Below are 22,573 nucleotides of genomic sequence, written 5' to 3' on the forward strand. Positions count from 1 at the left end.
CTAATGCTTATACAGAAATGAGTTGCTCATGATGGTAACCCGACCTAAATGACTGGAGATCCCAAGAAATAGGTTCAATGGGTAATAACAAGTTGTGAGTAATATGAAGCGATCATGCTAGAGTAAATAAAAGAAGCATGAATCCTGAAGTAATAAGAGGATGAGATAATATAAACTCTTAATGAGATCTATACTTTGTATGAGGGAGTACCTAGGCTACAGGAGTACTCTTGATAGACTCACCTATGTGATTGTGGAACTGAGGCCGGTTCCTATGGAATTTCGAGGCAGAATTCCTAGAGCCTTCACTAAACCGGGATACACGTGCAGGGCCATTAAAAGCACGGGCTATTAAGAATACACCTTAAGAAAAGGTTGTGTGCGGGTCTGATGTCTGAGATAGAGTTCAAGACAATAGTGTCACTCTTGTTGAATCAGAATCCTACTTGCTACGCAAAGGTTCAAGTCGTAGACACCTTTGCTTATGCACAATCTTAGAAACGTTTGACGTTACTTCTGAAACACTTTTTTTAAATTCAAGTGGGGGATTGTTGGAACATTATGAATATATTCCAATATAGGGAGATGAATTGAAAAAGTTAAAGTCCCACATTGATGAATTGAAAAAGTTATAGTCCCACATTGTATGTTAGTTGAAAAAACTCTTTAGTCCCACATTGCTTATATTAGAAATCTTGGCTAGTTTACTTCATTATATAAGGAAGTCACCTGTTTCATTTCAAAATACCCCAAAAACTTATTTTGAGTTTTTCCTTCCTCATTCTCATAACTCCGCGTCTTTTGAATTGTCGAAGCGCCAACTTCTTCTCCTTTCTTTCTACTCGTTGAATTTTCCGAGTACCTTCTTGAATTCTCCTTAGAGAATAATGTTAATTTCTCCTCGTTTGAGTTGAGAAATTATAAGTATAATTTTTTCTTGGATTCTCTTTAGAGAATTATTGAAATTTCTCTTGGTTTGAGAAATTACTACGACTGGTCTTTATACCATATACTAAGATGGTATTCATACCATATTTGAATGGTCCTAGTACCATCTGAGGGTGTATTTCTAGATCGATTATCTACCGTGCAAGTAGTAATCGTATAGTATAGAACTGGGTTGTTTTATCCTGGAGGCGACGTGGTTATTAAGAGCTGCTTTGCATAATTTTAGGCAGTACCGCGAAACGTCTTAAAGAGAGCGACCTAGTCCGCGACTCGACCCGGTAATTTCTTCGGTGGCAAACTTTTTAGAACCGTGATCCAACAGATTTCGTTAACAAACCATTCAAACACAGAATCATAGCTTACATCGTTGCAACGTAACAAAAGGATCAAAATACATTTACCATCTTGCCAAAATATTAACATTACATAGCACAGACATTGTAAAACATTGCCAACTGATTAAAATTCAAATACGAATCAACACTTCATCTAAACTTCCATTCAGAATGGGAAGATGAACTGCAACAATATACAACAGAAAACTGTTGACTTTAAATGTATGGAAAAGTTACATGCAACATCATCTTATCAATGTATATCATGAAGCTATTGACAACCATAACAAGAAGATAGATGACATATCTGCTGTGAGATAAAATCGAAACGTGGTCAACATTTGACCAGTGCACGTGCCTCCGTAGCACGAGTCGGATTAGTCGAAACGTGGAAATCATTTTGACCGCTCGTGGTTGAAGTTTTGGAAGAAAAACGTTTGTAAGGAATGAGAAGAGAAAGAAATGGAAGACAAACATTTTAACCACAACTGATGTGCTGAGCATATACTTATTTATGTCTTGAAGAAAAAATGCTATATATACACAGTAGAGGCCCTTAATAATTCATCATATAATCCAATGGTTGCTTCATCACATTTTTCATTTAATATTTCTTTTAATTTATATAAATAATTTTTTAATAAATTATCGAATTAATATATGTTGCAACATAAACACATTAATTAATTATGAAAATAAATAAATATGTTGCAGCATTGATGAATAATCTAAAAGAAAACAAATAAATAAATTAGAGAGTCTGATAGGTGCATTTGAAAAGATTTTTTTTTTGAAAATACACGCCAGCATGGGACCCAGACCTGGCCTTTGCCTTGGACATCACTTTTTTGGGTTACATAAAGGGCCTCCAAATAAATATATTAGTAATTATATGCTACAGAATGCATTAACATGATGTGTATGAGTTGTAGCGAAGCGGTAAGTAAGCATTTTTTTCTCTATAGGCAACTGCTCAATTCTTGCTATAGAAATTTTGGAAACTTATTCTTTTCTTCTTTTACGGAGTTTTACATATCTTCGAGAGTAATTACACACCTAAATTTATTTAATTGCAGTAGCCTAATTAATAAAATTCTTTTTTATTGGAATATGAAAAAATTTGCAACACGTTTTATGCTGCTCAATGCATTGGAACATTCATTTTTTCAAAACCCTAAACCGTTTCATTTTCCCCTCCCCCCCAGTTCCAGTCTTCCTCTCTTTCAATCACTACTGATATTTTTTTGTCTTCTATGTTGTTACTAAATAGAATATGAGCCGAAAAGTTAGCTCCCTTAAGGACATTAACGATTCAAAGGAAACATGGAGATTGGCCGTTCGAGTTGTTGATTTATGGAGTGTTATCAACAACAAGGGTAAGGAGCATCTGGAGATGGTTATAATGGACGCATCGGTAATACTTCGTATTCTTTCAAATCGTTTCGTATGGTAGTATATTTCTCAGTTATGATATTGTAGTTGTTTGTTATCATCAGGGTGATAGGATACAAGTTTTGATTCGTGCTGACCATACACCGAAATGGAATGAACAAATACATGAAAACATGACTTGCATAGTCAACAATGGAACTGTTTATGATAACGATTTCCAGTGGAAGCTTTGTGATCATGACAAAAAGTTTGTGTTTATTGGTGGTGCGACTGTGAAGGAAGTTGATATTCACAACCTTCCTCCGAAAAGTTTCTATTTCAAAGACTTTTCTGATATTCTGATATACTTGCAAGCAAATGTCAACTTATTGGTGGTACGACTGTGAAGGAAGTTTATATTATGCCTTTTTTTTAGAAACCACTTTTTGGGTCCAATCAATTCAACCGTATGAATTCAACCTTATTAAAAACAAATATTAATTACATCCACCAAATATGTGGTCTTGTGTGTGTGTGTATATATATATATAGTTATAGAACTTCACAATTTTACCAATACATTTCATTCATATTCAAAGGTTAGAATTATTATAGTTTTTTTTTTTTTGTACATTGTCTACACGTTTGGTACAACAATTTGCAGATTTTTGTTTTTTTTCATTTTTTTCTCTAAAGCTACTTTTTATGAACATTCATCTTCAAAAGTTTTAATTTTTTTTATTGTACTTATGAAAATTTATAAGTTACCCACTACAAATTGTTTTCCAATTAATTTCATTAACAATATATTTTTTCCCAGCACCCATGGAAAAAAATGATAATGGAGAAGGAAGCGATCCCCATTCCAACCGTTTAGGTTACAATGTGAAACTTTATTGGAAGAAAAAAAATCACAAAATGTTATAAAAAAGGAAAAAATTGCATGGTGATAGTTCATTTAGACTATTTTTGTTTTTTTTTCTTTCAAATTTTATATACCTAATTTTTATGTAACCAGAACTAACAATACATATATTGTTGTAGAACATTCCACCTTAACATTGATGGACTTCGATGAATTGCAACCTCTTGATTGTCAAGTTCTTAAGGGGAAAAATCCACATACTGAGATGTATCTTGGAAAGGGTTGGTACGGGTATGGAGCTTCAAGAAATTTAAGTGTTGGAGATGTCTTGATTTTTCATTATTTTTCTTATTCTGAGATGCTTTACGTTAAGCATGTAAAAAGGACAACGTGAAGTATGTATTAGTGATGACTCCGATTAAGTTTTCTTTTTCTGTCACGCTTTTAATGTTTGTTTTATCATGATTTCAATTTGATTCAAATAAATCACCAAAATATCAAATTTATATACATACATGCTGAATCATTTTTTTATATTGAGCCTATATTTTTTTATAAATGCTTCTTAAAATATTTCATTGACGCGACCCGTGCGAACGCACAAGTCCTTTACTAGTTATTACAAAACATTTATCATTTAATATATTGATTACTAACATTTGGAGACAATACGATTAATCATTTATTTTAAAATTTATAAATATAGTTATGTTTTATTTTTCACTTGAGAAAATTATATATAATTTTGATTTTGATACATTATCTATTTTTATTTGGTCACAAAAACTTGACTAAGATTTACCATTGTCTCCACACTAATAAAAAAATATATTTTTAATGAATAATTTTAAATTAATTTTCTAAATAATATTCTCTTTTTAATATAATTCTTAAATTATATAAAAAGTAACATAAATTTTATTATGTAATTCAAAATACATAAAATTAGTAAGTTTAATTCATATTATTTAGATGATAAAAAATAATATGAATGTTTTTAATATTAATTAAAGATTAAATTAATAAAAGTAATATATTAAATTTTATATTATTTAGAGATGTAATTGTAGAAAATAGTAATTTTAAAATGTATCGATGGTTTTCTTATTTTAAAATAAAATTAATTTAAAATTTGGTTTGTATATTTTTTACTTTAATTTTTTTAAATTTTTTTTATCTAAAGCCTTCAAATTCGTTGTGCCGGTTCTGATGGGGCAACATTAGAGTGTTACTTTGTGTGACAGTGCATTGAGATCTCTCACATAAAAAACCTAAAGGTATCATACGTGATAAAGTCTATTTTTTGTCATAAATGACTAGACAGTATGGTTTTTAATTGTCATGTGGCAGCGATGCTTTAAGTGCACAATAAGAAAAATTGTTTCTAAAAGGATTATCCATGCACATGCATACACAACGTATTACTAATGCTTTTAGCAGTCACTGGTAGCAGATTTTTACAAGTAAGCAACTTTATATGCATCAGGTATCTTATCATTGGGACCAAGATTATTAATCGGTGGGCGCTGTTTGTGGTGATCAGTGACTTTTTGATAAGCCATTGCCAACGCCAGAGCCTGCAAATCAAGAAGAAAAAAAAAAGGTGAGAATAAACTTTGACATCAAATGATAACCAGATAATCAATTCATTGGAAGACATATAAAACACACATTGAACACAAACATACAATGTGATCACGGTTAGGGGGAGCATAAATGCCGGTGGTGATGGTCGTTCTTCTTCTGCTTCCGCCAGATGGCAGATCAGAGATATTTTTAAATCCTGTTGGCACTATTATGACTGGTAAACCAACAAGGTTGCCTATGCATACTTTCTCCCAATCAGTTGCATTACCAATGAAAGCATCAACCGTAAACAACTCTCTTATTTCTTCGATTAGCCTTCCCCGTGCTCTTTGTGCCTGCATAAAAAATTTATATTTGAGGCGTTGTCTCATTCGATGTAGGACTTTAACAAGATTGAAAGTGTGTCGCCGCAATATATTATCTACACTATAATGCAGCAAGTTCTCCATAGAAAAGATTCCAATGTTCAATTTAACTATGTAAGGGATGGAATAAAAGACCTGTATATAGTCCACTGCTGGAATTAAGCGTGCACGACGTAGTTCAGTGGGCCACTGATCTTGGGCTTCATACACATTATCTTGCCCCGAGCGCTGCCACTGATCAAAGTGAGCCAGCATATCAACATCCATTGTGAAGTTTAATATACCTTGAGCAGAATCAACTGTGTAATTCAGTTTGAAAGGAACCATCTTGACACCCTTTGACTCAAGAACACGAACAACCTGAGTTGTTATAGAAAAAAAAGTTCAATCACATTTATTATGCTAACAATATTCGAGAAATGCAAATGACTTTTATGAAATTTGGCAAAATTTGAAATCAAAAACTTGGAACATCATCAAACAAACCTCCATCTCAGCATCTTCAAGATATCCAACAGTCAACTTAGTAATGTCAACCAGGAACGGATCATCAATGGAACTATCTTTTGACGAGGGATCTCCAGGATCTCTTCCCCGGATAATATCCAAAACAACAGCACAATCAATTGCAGATCTACAGAAAGGTCCAAGCTTATCCTAGTTTAAGGGTTACAACTTACACGTCAATCTAACATTAAACATACAAGCTTTACCAAAAGAAGAACACGGCAATTTTAAGTTTTACCAGGCTTTCTGATATGCTCATTACACCAGTTCGACCAACAGTACCAAAAGTTGGGCGCAATGCAGTAACACCACATCGAGCTGCGGGGAAAGTTATGGATCCAGCTGTTTCCGAACCAATTGCAAATGGAACCATACCTGTTCATATAAAAAGGAAACAAACATAATTTTAAGCACATTCACTGGTAAATCATAAAATAAACCATGTAATGGAAAAGACCTCTAAAATGATCCAATATATGCATGCATGGATTAGGTAATGAAAGAAACAAAGAAATACAGAAATAAAAGCGCAAGCATTTAGGGAGGATAATTAAAAAGTACCTGCTGAGGTGCTTGCTGCAGGTCCAGCTGAGGAACCCGTAGAAAATTCCTCAATATTCCATGGATTCCTGGTTCGACCCCCAAACCAGATATCATCATAAGCCAAAGATCCAGAAACAAGCTTTGCAACAAGAACACCTCCCGCAGATCTCAATCTGTTGAACAACATTATCAAATATATATACAAGATTAGTCGCAAACATAATTTCTGGTGTATATTTTCATTTGTCATGAATCTCACCTTTTATAGACCCAAGCTTCTATGTCAATAACTTGATTTTTAAATGACTTTGATCCCCATGTTGTTTTGTATCCGGGCACGGATATTATGTCCTTTAATCCATAAGGAATCCCATGAAGAGGCCCTTCCATAAGAACAGAAGATTTCATTTGAAACTAAACACTTTCACTACTTCATAGTTTATGCAGTTCATCCCAAAATAAATTAACAAGAAAACTAGCCACATTCGAATGTTCATAACTTTACACGTTAGAAAGAAAAAATAACTACCTAGATAAACTCCTTGGCTAAGCAACTCATCAGCTTCTTTGGCTTGTTTGTTTGCCAGTTCTTCGGTATAAGTCACTACCGATTCAAGAATAGGACCGTACCTGGTGTTCATACCAGGTAATTAAGTTTGAAATACTAGAATTCAACTCATCAAAAACACAAACACACGCTGTACATATTTCAACAATTGCTAGTGCATTAGCATATATTGATACTACTTTTTCAATCTCCGCAAGAATATTTGTGTAAGCTCCAGGGAACTAATTTGTTTTGTTTTGATGAGTTCACCTAATTCAAGAACCTGGTTTCAAACAAATTGAGTTAAAAAACCAATCATAAAATAGTACCTCATGCTAAAATATTCTTATCAAAATGAAATTAGTGTTCTACTAGCAATTGATCACTCACACTTAGAAATACAATATCTTCTTCAGATTCAGGTTTCTGTATCGTTGAAATGGAAGGATATCTGAACCTTTTGGTTGCATGGCGAGATTGTGATTGATGGTCCCAATCAGCATTGAAAAGTAAAGGTGAATGATATTGCAGCCCTCCATTGTTAGAAGCTACAAGCTTTCTATTGGCTTTAATAATTGGAATATTGAACTCATATACACCGTTAGCAATCTCCTCAATCTGAAAAGGAACAAAATTAGTCACTCCCGGACAACGATGATAACAAATCAACAAACTCAAAATTCATCAAAACCTGAAGCCATACCTGATTATCCTTGAAGAAGTTTGCATCAAATAAACTTAGGCATGAAACACCACATTTCTTCTCCGAAGATTGAGTTTGGTTCATACTTCCCTGGTTAAAAATAACTAAATCAGTTCATGAAACTAAAATTAAATGAAGTAACAGAATTTGTTATTGAGTTAGTTACAGCTTACAAACATTGTTATGTACATGTATACTTTACGTAACAAATTTATGGATCTAGATTTTGTATTCTGCTAATACATTAAGTAATAGAATTTGTTACGTAGAGTGAGAGTATAGTTACCATGTTTGTTTGGTTTCTGTTGGGAGATGGAAGTGGAGAGGGAAAAGCGACAATCGGAACAGCGAAGACGAGTAGTAGAAAGTAGCAAATTATAGGACATTTGTTCTTCGGCATGGTGTTCTCTTGTGCAAAATTGAACCTATTCAAATACACATTCTTATCATCAAATACGTACTATATAGCTAAGATCATATAATGGTTGGACAATATTTATATACCCTTCCCTTTCTAATGAACTATTAGAGATTAAAAAGGTCAAATTCCTATTGGACAAATAATTGAGCAGTGAGCACTCCTATCTATATTATTCTTTCCTATCTTATAATAAAAACTAGACTTACCACTTTTTCATCGGTGCACTTCTCAACAAAAGTATAATTTCTGTTTTCATTTTAAGGCAAATTCTTTGGTACCCATGCATCCAAATTGGGTATCGGTACCCAGTGGCGGAGCCAGAAAATTTATAAAGTCTGGGCAAAAATTTAAAGATCGCAAATGCACATTGTTCATAATATATAAATTGTCATCAATCAAAATATAAGAGACTCGTCAATTAAAAATAACATAGTTTAGAAACCAACACATATACACTATAGTAATATTTTGATATCATTGTTAAATTTGAATTATTCATATGACAGAAGCAACACCAAAGTGTATTATGAGAATCATGCAAGAGGACTTACTTTGTACCATCTCAAGAGCCATTTACTGGCATTTATTTCCCTTTAATTATTTTTGTTTATTGAAAATAAGATATTAGAAATTGCGACTTTCATGTTATAGAAATATAGACATGGGAAAAACCAACAACATATAGAAACCAGTTATGACAACAAACAAGGTGACTTCTTGGGAAATGGTTTTGTTATAGTATGATAGTATCTTTGTTGTTGCAGAGTTTTCCATTTGACTTTTTTATCTCGAAATAACGTTTTAGATTGTTTAAAATTGATTTGATTTTTATGTAAATGTAATTTTTTTATGCTTCTTATGGTCAGATTATATAGACGCTGCAGTAATGAAAATTATGGCAGAGAAATTAGTCTTATGGACCAGAATCAAAATCAATGAGTAATCATTTGAGTAGTATAATACACAATCAAACACTTTGTGTGCATACCATTTTAACCAAATTTCACAGATTTTATAGAAAAATAAGCTAAACAAAGATGTTAGGCACAATTTCTTGTTCAAACAAAGAAAAACTAAACGTAAAAAGCTGAAAGAGATAGGGAGAGCGAGTTTCACTCACCGATGGCGGAGAGGAACTGTGACAGGAAGAGAGGGAGTTTCGACAGCGTGCCTGTGGCGTTGTTGCGGAGCAATGCGCGTGGGCGTTGTCGCGTTCCGAAGTCCCGACCGCGTTGTATTTGTTTACTTCCTTGTTCTCCCTTGTTTTCTTCCTTCCGCATGCTATTCTATTACATATAATTTGTCCATTTTTTTCTTTTATTTTTTTTTCCTTCTACAAATTTCAACCATCACTCACTCAATCATATCTCCGTGTCCCATATAAGAATAAACTTTACTTCTATGTGCTTCACTTAATTTCATCTAAAAACATGTCATTATCACATTAATGTAACAAAAGAAATTGTTTTATGTATGGATAGTTGGATTTTTGCAATATATTTTGGTGTTTTTATTTCCATCTACTTGTATTGTGGAGTATCAATGTATTTTAGCAATGTAAATAATTTGAGTTAGAATTTCTTCTAAATTTAGATATTGTTGATCTATAAAAAATATTTATTTTTGTACTTAATAAAGTAATTTTTATTCTTTTCAATTTCAGATTTTTTTTCTCTTTTAAAAATATTTTATTCAGATTTAAAATAATCCATTATATATATATATATATATATATATATATATATATATATATATATATATATATATTAAATAAGAACTTTTAATAATAATCATACGATTTAAAATCAATTATCAAATTTGTATTTATGTGATATGTATTTAAGCTAGAATCTATTTGTATTGATGTATTGATTTTAAATCGTATGGTTATTATTAAAAGTTCTCAGTTCTTATAATAACTAAAGTTCTCATTTGATATGTAGCATAGTTATATATAAATATATATATATATATATATATATATATATATATATATATATATATGAAAAATTTAAAAGAAAACAATGCTACTTATTGTATGACAAAAATATATTTTGAATACTATTTACACGTATTTTGTACAAAATAAAATAGTAAAATATTTATTTTGCATAAACAATACGACAAAAAAAAAAAAAGAAAAAAAATATGGAAGGTAAGAAAGAAAGATAAAAGAAGGAATATGAATGATAAAAAAGAAGAAAAAATAAAAATATAGAAGATAAGGAAATTTGTTGGAGAGGCGAAATCTTTTACATAAAGAAAATAATTAAAAACAAATTGAAAGTAGATAAATAGTACTTTAAATATCAACGAGTGTCCTTAGAAATTAGAATATTTTTAAATGATTAAAATAATAATATTTTTAAAATATATTTACTCAATACATTGAAAATATATCAAAAATTAAAATATTAACCTTCATAAAAAAAATTATTTAGTATATTAGAATCACTCATTAACATGACCCCACTATTAATATCGTTAATAAAGCTCCTAAAGATAGGAGGTACTAGTATTTCAAACGGTTGGACTTAGTAGATTGAAAGTCAACAAAGTAAAAGAAAATTATCCAATATAAGTACAAAGGAAATTAACATAAGATTAAAAGAATTTTGGAGTTGAAGCTTCGTCTAGATTCCTGTTTTAATTAATGACGAAAAGAATTTGTACTTTTACTATAAAAACCCAATGCAAAATCACACACACGCACCAAAACAACCGGTCAAAAAAGGAATCGGGTCAAATCTGGAAAAGAGGATAAGAATTAAAATTTCCTTTTTTTACTACGATTATTATTATTTTTTTAAATGTAAAAATTCATTACTCTCGTCTCTCAAGACAAAACAGTGGCATTTCCGGTAATTCTTTCTAAAAAAGAGGCCTACACACTACACACTCAGCAATAACAACAACTCCTAGTTCAAATTTTCAGTAGAATTCGTAGCCAAACCTCTCTCTCTAAAATCTCAAAATCCTAATCTGCCGCCGAATTCTCACTTTCTCCGTAACGATTTTTCAAACCGGAAAAGGTTCTCTCCTCTTTCAATGCTTTTCATACTTTGTTTCTTCCAATTCTAATTCCTTTTCGTGCAATCAATATTACGCTATTGTTGAATGTTAATGCATGCGTTTTTTTTTCTGCTTCTAGATCGTTAATGGCGTCATCAACTGCGACTGCAACGACGGGATGGTACAAAGGAAGAGTCAAAGCTGTTCCTTCAGGTGATTGTTTGGTTGTTGTGGCAGTTTCTACTCCAAAGCCTGGTCAAACTTTGCCTGAAAAGACCGTCACTTTATCGTCTTTGATTGCTCCTAGACTGGTAATTCAGTTTCATAATCACCTCAAATGTATCTTCATTTGTGATAATTATATATGTGTTGAATTGTATGAATGATCAATGATTTAGGCTCGTAGAGGTGGTGTAGATGAGCCATTTGCATGGGAAAGTAGAGAGTTTTTGAGGAAGCTCTGCATAGGGAAGGTTTGTGAAAAATGGAATTTTTGCTTTGATTTGTAGAGTATATTTTGTTGTTGTTTCGTTCTGATGATAACTAATAAGGTGTAAGGAATCTTTGACTTGATGTGTTGTTTGTTGGAATTGGAATAGGAGGTGGCCTTCAGGGTTGATTACAATGTACCGTTGATAAACCGTGACTTTGGCTCAGTTTTTCTTGGGAATCAGAATGTTGCAATGTTGGTTGTTTCTGGAGGATGGGCAAAGGTTAGATTGGATACTCTGTTTTTATGTGTTTGAATTGTATCTACATACATTGCATTGCTGAATTGTGTTTTTGTGGTTTTGTTTGGGCAGACAAAAGAGCAGGGACAGCAGAGGGGAGAAGTTAGTCCCTACCTTGCAGAATTGTTAAAATTGGAAGAACAAGCCAAACAGGAAGGCCTCGGTCGATGGAGTAAGGTTTGGTTCCGGGTGTTCATTTATTAATCTGTTGGATTTGGACAATTAGATAATTACCTAACATAAAAATTAATGTATGTTTTAGTTATCATTGAAGTTAATGCAAACCACTTGCTTTATTGGTAACTTGGTTTACTTCTAACCAACATGTGTTCTGTTTGGCATCTTTCTGCAAACTGTTATCTATTACTATCTATTGTCATTAACTCAATGTTGGCCTAACTATTCCATGCATTTAAATATAATACAACTGATGTTAAATGTTTTTGTACACAGGGTCGTTATCTTAGCATGGACCTAATTAAATGTTAAATGTTACTAATATGTAATATTAAATGTCCTATTACGAAAATTATTACTTTCTTGTTGCTTTATGAAATAAAGTTTGATCATACAATGAAGATATGCTTTGTTGTCCAATATATTTTGTAAATAGCTCAATACAACGTTGTTTAAAATTCCACACATGATGATCACATAAAGTGATTAAGCTATAAACAATTTTATGGCTGATTGCAGACTCCTGGCGCCGCTGAGGCATCTATCAGAAACCTACCACCATCAGCCATCGGTGACCCTAGCAACTTGGATGCAATGGGTTTATTATCTGCAAACAAGGGAAGGCCCATGGAAGGAATTGTTGAGCAGGTTCGTGATGGCAGTACCATTCGCGTCTATCTGCTGCCAGAGTTTCAGTTTGTCCAAGTTTTTGTTGCCGGAATTCAGGTATGTATGGTTAATGCAGCATTTACTTTTTAGGCACTGAATCATAATTATCAGTAGCTTACGTTATATTCGAGTTATATCTCGATTCAATAAAAACTGACTCAATCTTTAGGATTCTCCTATGTAAATATATTTTAGATAAATCTCGTTTTGGATCCTGATTCCTTATGATGAATCCCAATTCACTATTTGAATCTTGATTCCTTATGATGAATCCCAATTCACTATTTGAATCTTGATTCATTCTAATGAATCACTAGTGCCAAACTTAGTGTAGTCAACCACTTTTCTTTTGTCATTTGATTTATAACTTGAATCTTGAATTATTTTGTTGTTCATATATGATATAGATATATGAGCTTACTAGTTTGCAATGTCACTTGTTTTAACTCTAAAATGTCATTTTTATTGGTAATTTATCTTTAAGATTCAATTCACGGTTAAGAAAATAGGTGTTCCAAATCACGATTTATATCTCGATTAGATAACCATGATCCAAATGATTTATTTTCCTTTGAACTAGGCCCCACAAATGGGAAGGAGAGTTGCACCTGAGAGTGTTGTTGAACCTGAAGTGAAGGCTGGTGAGACTAATGGAGGTGTTAGCGGAGAACCTCGAGCCTCACTCACGGTTGCCCAAAGACTAGCAGTTTCAGCATCTGCTGAAACAGTTGCTGATCCTTTTGCTCTTGAAGCTAAGTTCTTCACTGAGATGAGAGTATTGAATCGAGATGTGGGTAATCTTCTTTAATTTGTATAGCTTGTTGAATTTCTGCATGTTTTCTAAATCGTGGATATGTAGGTTCGGATTGTCCTGGAAGGTGTTGATAAGTTCAGCAACTTGATTGGGTCAGTGTATTATCCTGATGGTGAATCGGCAAAAGACCTGGCACTGGAGCTTGTGGAAAATGTACGCTCTTCACTTATGTGGTGATATTGCTATGGTTTAGTTTGTTTAACTCTATTCTTGTTGGAATGTTTCCTTCAATTATTTTCTACTTCAGCATGACTGCACTGGTTATTTGAGTAAGTAAGCAACAAGCTTGAAAGCTGTAGCCACTAGAGTGTGAGGAGTTTCTTCATCTGATAAGATATCATTAAAACTTTCATGAATACAGGGTTTTGCCAAATATGTTGAATGGAGTGCAAATATGATGGAAGAAGAGGCGAAGCGGAAGCTGAAGACAGCAGAGCTTCAGGCAAAAAAGAGCAAGTTAAAGCTGTGGACAAACTATGTACCACCTCCTACAAATTCAAAAGCAATTCATGGCCAGAACTTTACGGGAAAGGTAAAATTTTCTCCAGCCATGGATTTATCCCAAATATGTTAATATTTAGTTCATGTGATACAAGTGTATAATATTTGGCTCTCTTTTTCCAGGTGGTTGAGGTTGTAAGTGGAGATTGCATCATTGTTGCCGATGATTCTATTCCATACGGAAGTCCACTTGCAGAACGGAGAGTCAACCTTTCGAGTATTAGATGTCCAAAAATAGGCAATCCTCGTAGAGATGAAAAACCAGCTCCTTATGCTCGAGAAGCAAAGGAGTTCTTGAGAACACGCCTCATTGGTCGTCAAGTATGAAAACATTATGTGATGGTATTTTTTGACATCATTGGTAAACTGAGCTCTAATAATTGTGCATGCTTTCAGGTGAATGTTCAAATGGAGTATTCTAGAAAGGTAGGTACAGCAGATGGATCTGCAGTTCCAGCAGGAGCTCCTGAAGCTAGAACAATGGATTTCGGATCAGTGTTCCTGCCGTCTGCCAGCAAAGCTGAAGGTGACGACGCCCCATCAGCTGTTGCATCTGTTGGAAGTCAGCAAATTGGGGTGAATGTTGCCGAGTTGGTAGTTGGTCGTGGATTTGGAAGTGTTGTTAGACATCGTGACTTTGAAGAGAGATCAAACTTCTATGATACTCTTCTTGCTGCTGAATCACGTGCTATTTCTGGAAGGAAAGGGATCCATTCTACCAAGGATTCTCCAGTCATGCATATAACCGACTTGACCACTGTGAGAAAAATTATGATTGTACTAAACTTTTATTTTAGTACTACATATTTTTAATAATTTTAATTAATATTTACCGTTTGATTCATTTTAGACATCAGCAAAGAAAGCCAAGGATTTCCTTCCGTTTCTTCACCGAAGTAGAAAAGTCCCTGCAGCTGTGGAATATGTCCTCAGTGGCCATCGCTTTAAATTGTTAATTCCAAAAGAAACTTGCAGCATTGCTTTCTCATTGTCCGGTGTCAGATGTCCTGGTCGTGATGAACCATATTCTGGTGAAGCAATTTCACTAATGAGGCGAAAGATAATGCAGAGAGACGTTGAGGTAATTAGTAGTTCTTCTGTGAAGTTGAGTTTTCTACATAGTTACTTTGTTTCTTAAAAATGTAATTCTCAATGCTTACAGATTGAGGTGGAAACTGTTGATAGAAATGGAAATTTCTTGGGTTCCTTATGGGAGTCTAGGACCAATGTGGCAGTTACTCTACTTGAAGCTGGTCTTGCAAAACTTCAAACCTCCTTTGGCAGTGACAGAATTCCTGATTTTCACCTTCTGGAGCAAGCTGAACTATCTGCCAAGAGGAAAAAGCTGAAAGTAAGGAGGATGCAAACCATTCTTGAAAATACCACTGTTCTTTTTCTATTTTCTGTTCTAATGTGTCATGTTGCAGATATGGGAAAATTATGTTGAAGGGGAGGAAGTATCTAATGGCACAAGTGTTGAAAAAAAACAGCAAGAAATACTTCAGGTACTTGGTATACTGCTCTATAAACGAAATGACACTTATTTTTGTATTGAAAAAGTATGAATGCTTTTCCCATTTTTATATGTTCTTAGGTAGTGGTGACAGAGGTCTTGGGTGGTGGTAAATTCTATGTTCAGCTCGTTGAGGATTCAAATATAGCATCCCTTCAGAAACAACTTGCTAACTTGAACCTTAAAGAAACTCCACTGCTAGGAACTTTCAATCCACAGAAGGGAGACACAGTTCTTTGTCTTTTTGGTGCAGATAAAGCTTGGTACCGAGCACTGGTAAGTTCTTAATTTAAGTTCCATTCTAGCAAGACATTTCTATGTTATGGATGAAAAACGTGTCCATTGGTGAGTACTGAGAAATACATCATTTGATATTCAAGTAGTGAAAACTTTAATTTTCTGGAAAGAATCCTTTTGGTAAGGTGGGAGAGAAGCATCTTTTTTCTTTATTAAAGTCTCTTTTTCCATTGATTTCTATATGTCCTTTCAACTTGATATTTGTTTGCATAATCCAAACCAGTTAGTTGAGTTTTAAAACCACAAGATTGTTGTTGTGGTTTCATCATATTAAACATTATTTCATCTCGTTCGACAATCTTGTTTCCTGCAATAACCTGAGGTGGGGCTATATTCAGTCATACATATCATTTTACCGCGGACACTCCACATTTTGAAGTTTAATGTAATTACATCATTTGTATCACTTTGTCTAATTCTACTCTCTTTTTTGTTTATGTAGATTGTCAATGGACCTAAAGGACCAGTTAAATCTCCTAACGACAAATTTGAAGTATTCTACATAGATTATGGAAATCAAGAAGAAGTAGCATACAGTCAACTACGGCCTCTTGATCCATCAATATCCCATTCTGCTGGTCTCGCACAATTGTGCACCCTGGCATACGTGAAGATTCCAAACTTGGAAGATGATTTTGGTCAAGAAGCAGCTGAATATTTTAGCGAGCTGACTTTAAGCAGTGGAAAAGTGTTTAAAGCAAAGGTTGAGGAGAAAGATACTTCAAGTGGGAAAATAAAAGGGCAGGGAACTGGAACAGTTTTTGCTGTAACTCTTGTTGACGAGGAATCTAAGATCAGCGTTAATGCTACTTTGTTGCGGGTATTTACTGTCTCTAACTCTTTTGCTTGTTCTCAAATGCATATACTTTGACTGAAAGCATACAACAACACCTACGATACAAAACATATCTTATGTGATATATTTTTCTATTCCATTGTGAATTTCCTAGGAAGGACTTGCTAGGGTAGAAAAAAGAAACAGGCGGGACAGAAAAGAAAGACAACTTGCACTTGAGAATTTGGAGACATTCCAGGAAGAAGCACGAACCACTAGGCGTGGAATGTGGCAGTATGGAGATATCCAGTCAGATGATGAGGACAATGCTCCTCCTGCAAGAAAGCCTGGTGGTAGGAAGTGAATCTGGGTGTATAATTTTATCACATGGCAATAAATTATTACAAAATAATAATAGTCAAATTCAAAGAAAATAAGTGAAGTTATAGTCATGAACGTTTTACTTCGAGGTAGAAAGGAAAAGAACATTTTATTGTTAGATTGATGGGACAATTTTTTTATAGATAGAGGGATAAAAGATGCATGCAGTGGGATTCTTTTTTTGTTGTTGTACTTGTCATAGTTTTTTTACAATACAATTTATTATAGGTTTTTTATTTTACTATTAATCATGGTTGAGCATTGTAATTTAATTTAATGTCACTATAAAATTATAGTTGACAATATGATAGCCTGCCACCTGGAACAATATGACTGCAAACACATCCACAACTTTGTTAAATCAGGATTATATTTAACAATGGGAGTGTTTGTTTGGCGAATTGATTTCTTTGCTACATAACTAGAATGTTTAAGAGAAAGATTAAGAAAAATTATTGTACAATCTGAATTAGCTAAAAAAAACTTAAGTCTCCAAAGTAACCAGCACTACGCATAACATCTGATCTATACTCCTTATGCATATCATCTGTCACAAAGTGAATGAGAAAATTGCAAAGAAAGTGCTAATGGAATATAATGGGATTGATCTAATCTCCAACTAAGCTCAAAATTTGTGTTTGGTAGTGATCTTGTTTGGTCGCCCCTTGTATGGTTTAAATCCTTTTAATTGTCTCGCTTTACCCTTCGGCGTGGAGCCTTCGATGTTTCGTCCTCTTTGTTTTCTTCATTCTCTCCATCATCACCTTGGCTAGTTGAAGTTTCTGTGGCTGGTGTGTTTGTTGGCTTCACCACTCTTGCCTGCACAAGAGACATAAGCCAGTGATTAACATATAGTCCAAAACATATGTCAAAGGAAGGATATATAAAATGATAAGAGCAAGTAGTTCGTCTACGGAGTTTCTACTCACCGGCGTTTTCTTCCCGCCAAATACGAGCCTGAGGAAAATTGACAAGACAATAACCACAACGGCTACAAGAATTCCAACTGTGAGATTTGGCTGTGATTCACCCTTTTGAATGAGATCCTGCAAAGGCAGCATAGAATTAAAGTCATACTCATCAAGTGAAACATTATTACTGATACAAGAAGTGAAGCAGATTCCTCAACATAAAAGTTGCAATTTTTTTCTTTTTACTTACATGTATTTTAAGCTTGTAGGGACTCAGGAAGGGAATGTCTGCAATCTTGTATAACAGGTCAAATACCTTCTTCTGCAAGAAAAAAACAAGGTAAAATCATGCATAAGAAAGAAGAGTTAAGGCGGAAATGCTAGAACACAAAGACCAGACTAAAATAGGAGTTAAAGAGAGAGAAAGAGAAAACAGCAAGATGACATTACTTGGATGCTTGCAAGACCACTTGATTCAGTGGCCGAATCTTCTTCCTTCTGTTTCTCTTTCTCAACCAAAAACTTGGGCTTCCATGTAGTCTCTCGGTATGATGCAGCAATCTTATCATCTTTAGCTATCAAAATATTGTCAAACAATATACCATCTTGCATTGTCCAAATCTCAATACCAATAGCAGCAATAGGCTCGAAATCAGGTTTTTTAAGCTCAAAGTAATCAGGGTTTGGAATATCCTGAGGCTTCCATATACCCTTATAAGCTGGATTTTCAATAAGGGGGGCATGCCATTTTCCCTTATATGCTGGATTCTTCTTCATTGGCCTCTTCCACTCACCACAACCAGGGGCTGTTTCACACTTTGGGTTGGTAACCTTTGGGGCTTCCCACTCACCATCCTCCTCATCGTCCCAATCTTCTGGTTTTGTAGCTTCTGGGTCATCTACCTCCTCAGGCTCATCATCCAACCATCCTTCAGGTTTCTCTGCTTCGTCATCAATAATTTCCAAGGGTGCATCTTCATCCCAGTCATCTGGCTTTACTGCATTTGGGTCTGGAATTTTCTCTCTCTCGTCCCAGTCTTCAGGTTTCTTATCTTCAGGATCGGGGATTGTCTTGGGAGGGATAAGGGAAGGCTCAAAATCCTCAGAAGATAAGAAATTTGCTTTTTTCTTCTCTTCTCCATCAATCAAAATTCGTAACTCGTTGTCTGGCTTTAAAATAGCAGTGTACACATGAGATAATTTGTCAGAAGGAACAGATGGGGGAAACTTGAGATGGTGTTCAACATACTCCCCACTCTTGGGATTCTTGTGCTTGAAAATGAAGTGAACCTTGTTTGTGGCTCCACACTTGTCAGGTCCAAACATAATTGAATATGGAGAATCATTGTCAAATTCTTTGGGTTTCCAACCAGCCTCCTGTGGTCGAAGATATTTTATATATGCGCCACCACACTCAAGGCCATTCTGAAGACGAGTTTCAAACTGAAGTACAACTGATTCATCCTTAAGACTCACAGGCCCATCAAGTTCTTTAACTATCGCATATTTCCTTGCTTTCTCGCTGACAAGAAGCCCGTAATCTTCATGCCCCTCACTCTTTGCATGCTTCCAAACACCTATAATGCGCAGGAAAAAACCAAATATTAGTATAACAAGTTTTACAAGAAAAGAAAATTATCTATCAAACCTCTATAACTGAAGAGATATTTTGATATCTGTTCATTTAATCGCTTCCAATATGCACCGACTTCCAATGGAACTAATAAGTCAAAGTATGAACTTATGGAAAAGTCCAATAGTCCATACATAACTAAACTTTAAGGATTAAAAATTGTATCCTTACTTGGAAAGCCACAACATGCTTGTATATAGTCGACTCTTGTTTTGATTTTCATCACAAACACTCAGTCAAAGACTGCAATTATGCCATATATACATACTCTTTCCATAATGAAATATAATTAAAAAAAATAGTATGTGGAAAGTTGATGTATTTGATTATATATCAATACTAGATGCATAAACTTTTCATATACCCTTTTTGTTTTTATTTCATTCTAGAGAGAGTAGATACTTGTTAGGAAGTTGTTACTTGTTAGTTAAGTAGTTCCCTAGTTAGTTAATGAGTGGTTAGCTGTTTGTTGAGTGGTAGTTTGGCCATATAAGACAGGTTGTCTATAAATAGAGAGGAGGATTATAAAGTGAATTATATTATCTTATCAATTTGAGAGGAATAGGGTCTTTTGGAATTGGGAGGTAGACAGACCCTTGAAGAGATGAGTGTCAAAGAATACTAATTGAAAAAGAGATATAACTGTTTATCGAAAATTGCAAGCATTTAATACATTGCAGCGTACAAAGATTTATTCATTTAGTACATTCTATTTTTGAATTCTTAACTGGTGCCATGAAATCATGTCTTGTTGAAAATTTGCTAACAACATCTATAGGTAGGCACCCCTTGAAAAATAAAAGTAGAAAATATTAAATAAACAATAAAGCATTGTCACATTAAGAACACAAATTGTTTGATATTAGCTTCCGAGTACAATTCATTAATAAGGGATATTAAGAAACATGCAAGCAAAACCCATAAAATAGACAATGCTAATAGAAACCCTTCGGACACTCATTAATGAATAAAGCATTAGAAAAATATTTATTGATGACAAATTAGCAACTCAAGAATCTGGATTCTTTTTTCAACAAAAAAAAAAAAAAAAAAAAGAGAATCTGAATGTTTGATTTAAATATTTTTTATCTGTTATTCTCGAACAATGCCTTGGAAACAAATAAGCAATTTTCCGATTATCATTCAAGAATAGTTTACACCCTAGAATCAAAGGTTTACAAGTATCATCATTCATTCAATCACGTGTCCAACAAATACTTCTAATTTTAATTTTTCTTTTTTCACTCCTTAAAACATTTTCCATACAATTCTTTCAATCTAAAGGACTTCAACAGATTCTATATCGGATTTACTACATGCTAATAGATTCATCCACTATGTGACTCAGTAAGAAATTCAATTCAACTACATATTCATCATGCAAAAAATAAACTGAGTTAAGTGTGGTATATTAATTACCGTTGTATTCAGCCTTATCAGAAAGGATCCAACGGCCATCAAAAGCCTCGTCAAATGACTCGTAGAAGATCTGAACAACATCAACATAAAACAACTCCATAATCAAAGGCTCATCAAAACAAAGATCCAATTATTCCATAAACACAAAATTGGAAACAATTTTTTTTTAAAATGAAAAAAAGGAATTACCGCATCATCGGAAGCAGTGAGAAGCTGCAACGATGAGGTAGAAATCACTAAGAAGAGCACTGCGAGGACTCCGAGAGGAATTCGCTTTGGTTCTCCCATGTTCGCGATGAAACCCTAATGATGAAATGAAATGATAAAAAAGCTATTATGATTTAATAGATAGTTAATTTTAATCTGAGTGTTGTTTTGTTATTCGAAAACGAAAGCGGTTGCGGTTATAGATCTGAAAGTCACACTTTGTGCGAGGTGTTTAAACCAATGGTGTTATTTTCCACGTAATAGTTCCCAATTGTATCTCGCCACGTTCTACCTTTTTTTGCAAAGAGTTCATTAATTTCTCAATCATTTTCGATGACAATTTAGGTGGTTAGTTAATTTCTCTGTCTTAAATACGCCTAGTTAATTAGGATGATTATCATAAGATACCATTAATGCATTTGATTTGTTTCAAAAAGGTATTGGATAGGGCAATTTTTATTAATACAGAAACTAATTATAGTAATGGAAAAAGAAATATGATAAGAGACTTTACAAAATTATGAATTTTTATCCCCTAGTATTAAATTACGAGACAATTTTTTATCCAAAGCACAAATTATCAAAAAAAATTAAATTAAAATATTATTTTTTACTCTTTTTCTGATTATTTAATATTTTATATATCAATAAAAATATTTTAATAAAAATTAATTTTTTTATTTGGTTCATCAACATATCAAATAAAATATAGAAAAATATCTCTATTTATTATTTTTCTTCTTTTTATTTATTTAATATTTTGATTCATAAATATAAATATTATATTAATGAGAAATATTATATAAAAAATTATATTATTTTATTTATTACATAAACATATTAAACAAAGTAGAGTAAAAAAATTATTTCTTCATTTTTTTCCTCCTTATTATTTAATATTTTGATTCATAAATATTATATTTTATACATCAATAAATAATATTATAGTAAAAGTTATATTATTTTGTCTAGTGCAAAATGGAGAAAAAATTATCCAATACATTAATCATCAAACAAAGTACAATACAAAAAAATTGTATTGTATTGTTCTGTCAAATACTTCATATTTTGCAAATCAAACACACCCAATAAAAAAAAAAAGTAATTTATTGAACATTAATTTGAATTGTTAGTATTATCATTTTTAGTACCCTTTAAAACACAAATACTCAATTAGAAGCATTTTTAGATAGCATAACTATCGTGTAAAAGTTTGTCCTACTAGATCAAATTTGATTGACTTCCGAGATGTATTCAAGAATAGGAAAAGAAATATGACGAGATCAAATTTGATTGACTTCCGAGATGTATTCAAGAATAGGAAAAGAAATATGATGAGAT

At 33.3% G+C, this 22,573-nt stretch overlaps 3 protein-coding genes across 4 annotated transcripts; 1 reads left to right on the top strand and 2 right to left on the bottom strand.

Moving 5' to 3' along the window:
• Positions 1 to 4,881: 4,881 nt before the first annotated feature.
• Positions 4,882 to 9,503, bottom strand: LOC131603558 (uncharacterized). 2 transcript variants are annotated; one of them, XM_058875912.1, is made up of 14 exons: positions 9,313 to 9,503; positions 8,399 to 8,527; positions 8,058 to 8,196; positions 7,772 to 7,861; positions 7,459 to 7,686; positions 7,269 to 7,351; positions 7,051 to 7,151; positions 6,781 to 6,904; positions 6,540 to 6,694; positions 6,217 to 6,353; positions 5,958 to 6,128; positions 5,607 to 5,831; positions 5,208 to 5,441; positions 4,882 to 5,096 (listed from the first exon to the last, which is right to left on the bottom strand). In XM_058875912.1, the coding sequence occupies exons 2-14, from the start codon at positions 8,476 to 8,478 to the stop codon at positions 4,977 to 4,979; spliced, it is 1,887 nt and encodes a 628-aa protein (XP_058731895.1). In that variant the 5' UTR covers positions 8,479 to 8,527; positions 9,313 to 9,503; the 3' UTR covers positions 4,882 to 4,976. The 2 variants fall into 2 exon arrangements, with proteins under 2 accessions (XP_058731895.1, XP_058731896.1); XM_058875913.1 differs by lacking the exon at positions 8,399 to 8,527 and having other exon boundaries at positions 9,313 to 9,501.
• A 1,566-nt stretch (positions 9,504 to 11,069) lies between these two features.
• LOC131603559 (ribonuclease TUDOR 1) lies at positions 11,070 to 17,310 on the top strand. Its single transcript, XM_058875915.1, has 17 exons — positions 11,070 to 11,224; positions 11,344 to 11,515; positions 11,603 to 11,677; positions 11,804 to 11,917; positions 12,008 to 12,112; positions 12,632 to 12,838; positions 13,362 to 13,571; positions 13,641 to 13,748; positions 13,957 to 14,127; positions 14,220 to 14,417; positions 14,493 to 14,855; positions 14,947 to 15,177; positions 15,259 to 15,447; positions 15,524 to 15,601; positions 15,691 to 15,885; positions 16,349 to 16,726; positions 16,857 to 17,310. The coding sequence occupies exons 2-17, from the start codon at positions 11,351 to 11,353 to the stop codon at positions 17,043 to 17,045; spliced, it is 2,976 nt and encodes a 991-aa protein (XP_058731898.1). The 5' UTR covers positions 11,070 to 11,224; positions 11,344 to 11,350; the 3' UTR covers positions 17,046 to 17,310.
• A 194-nt stretch (positions 17,311 to 17,504) lies between these two features.
• LOC131603560 (calnexin homolog) lies at positions 17,505 to 21,435 on the bottom strand. The gene is made up of 6 exons (XM_058875916.1): positions 21,215 to 21,435; positions 21,026 to 21,095; positions 18,424 to 19,550; positions 18,224 to 18,295; positions 17,992 to 18,108; positions 17,505 to 17,881 (listed from the first exon to the last, which is right to left on the bottom strand). Exons 1-6 carry the CDS (start codon positions 21,311 to 21,313, stop codon positions 17,747 to 17,749), a joined length of 1,620 nt encoding a protein of 539 aa, XP_058731899.1. The 5' UTR covers positions 21,314 to 21,435; the 3' UTR covers positions 17,505 to 17,746.
• Positions 21,436 to 22,573: the final 1,138 nt, after the last annotated feature.

Source organism: Vicia villosa, linkage group LG5 (genome assembly GCF_029867415.1).
Source record: "Vicia villosa cultivar HV-30 ecotype Madison, WI linkage group LG5, Vvil1.0, whole genome shotgun sequence".
In the NCBI taxonomy this organism is placed as follows: domain Eukaryota; kingdom Viridiplantae; phylum Streptophyta; class Magnoliopsida; order Fabales; family Fabaceae; genus Vicia; species Vicia villosa.

Coding starts and splice junctions, on each gene's coding strand:
- LOC131603558 (XM_058875912.1), bottom strand. CDS start 8,478: ATGCATGGGTACCAAAGAATTTGCCTTAAAATGAAAACAGAAATTATA. Junction 5,832..5,957: donor TTGAAGATGCTGAGATGGAG/GTTTGTTTGATG, acceptor ATAACAACTCAG/GTTGTTCGTGTTCTTGAGTC. Junction 5,097..5,207: donor CCCCTAACCGTGATCACATT/GTATGTTTGTGT, acceptor CTTGATTTGCAG/GCTCTGGCGTTGGCAATGGC.
- LOC131603559 (XM_058875915.1), top strand. CDS start 11,351: ATGGCGTCATCAACTGCGACTGCAACGACGGGATGGTACAAAGGAAGA. Junction 15,178..15,258: donor TAATGCAGAGAGACGTTGAG/GTAATTAGTAGT, acceptor CAATGCTTACAG/ATTGAGGTGGAAACTGTTGA. Junction 15,448..15,523: donor CCAAGAGGAAAAAGCTGAAA/GTAAGGAGGATG, acceptor GTCATGTTGCAG/ATATGGGAAAATTATGTTGA.
- LOC131603560 (XM_058875916.1), bottom strand. CDS start 21,313: ATGGGAGAACCAAAGCGAATTCCTCTCGGAGTCCTCGCAGTGCTCTTC. Junction 18,296..18,423: donor GTGGTCTTGCAAGCATCCAA/GTAATGTCATCT, acceptor TTTTTCTTGCAG/AAGAAGGTATTTGACCTGTT. Junction 17,882..17,991: donor TTGGCGGGAAGAAAACGCCG/GTGAGTAGAAAC, acceptor TCTCTTGTGCAG/GCAAGAGTGGTGAAGCCAAC.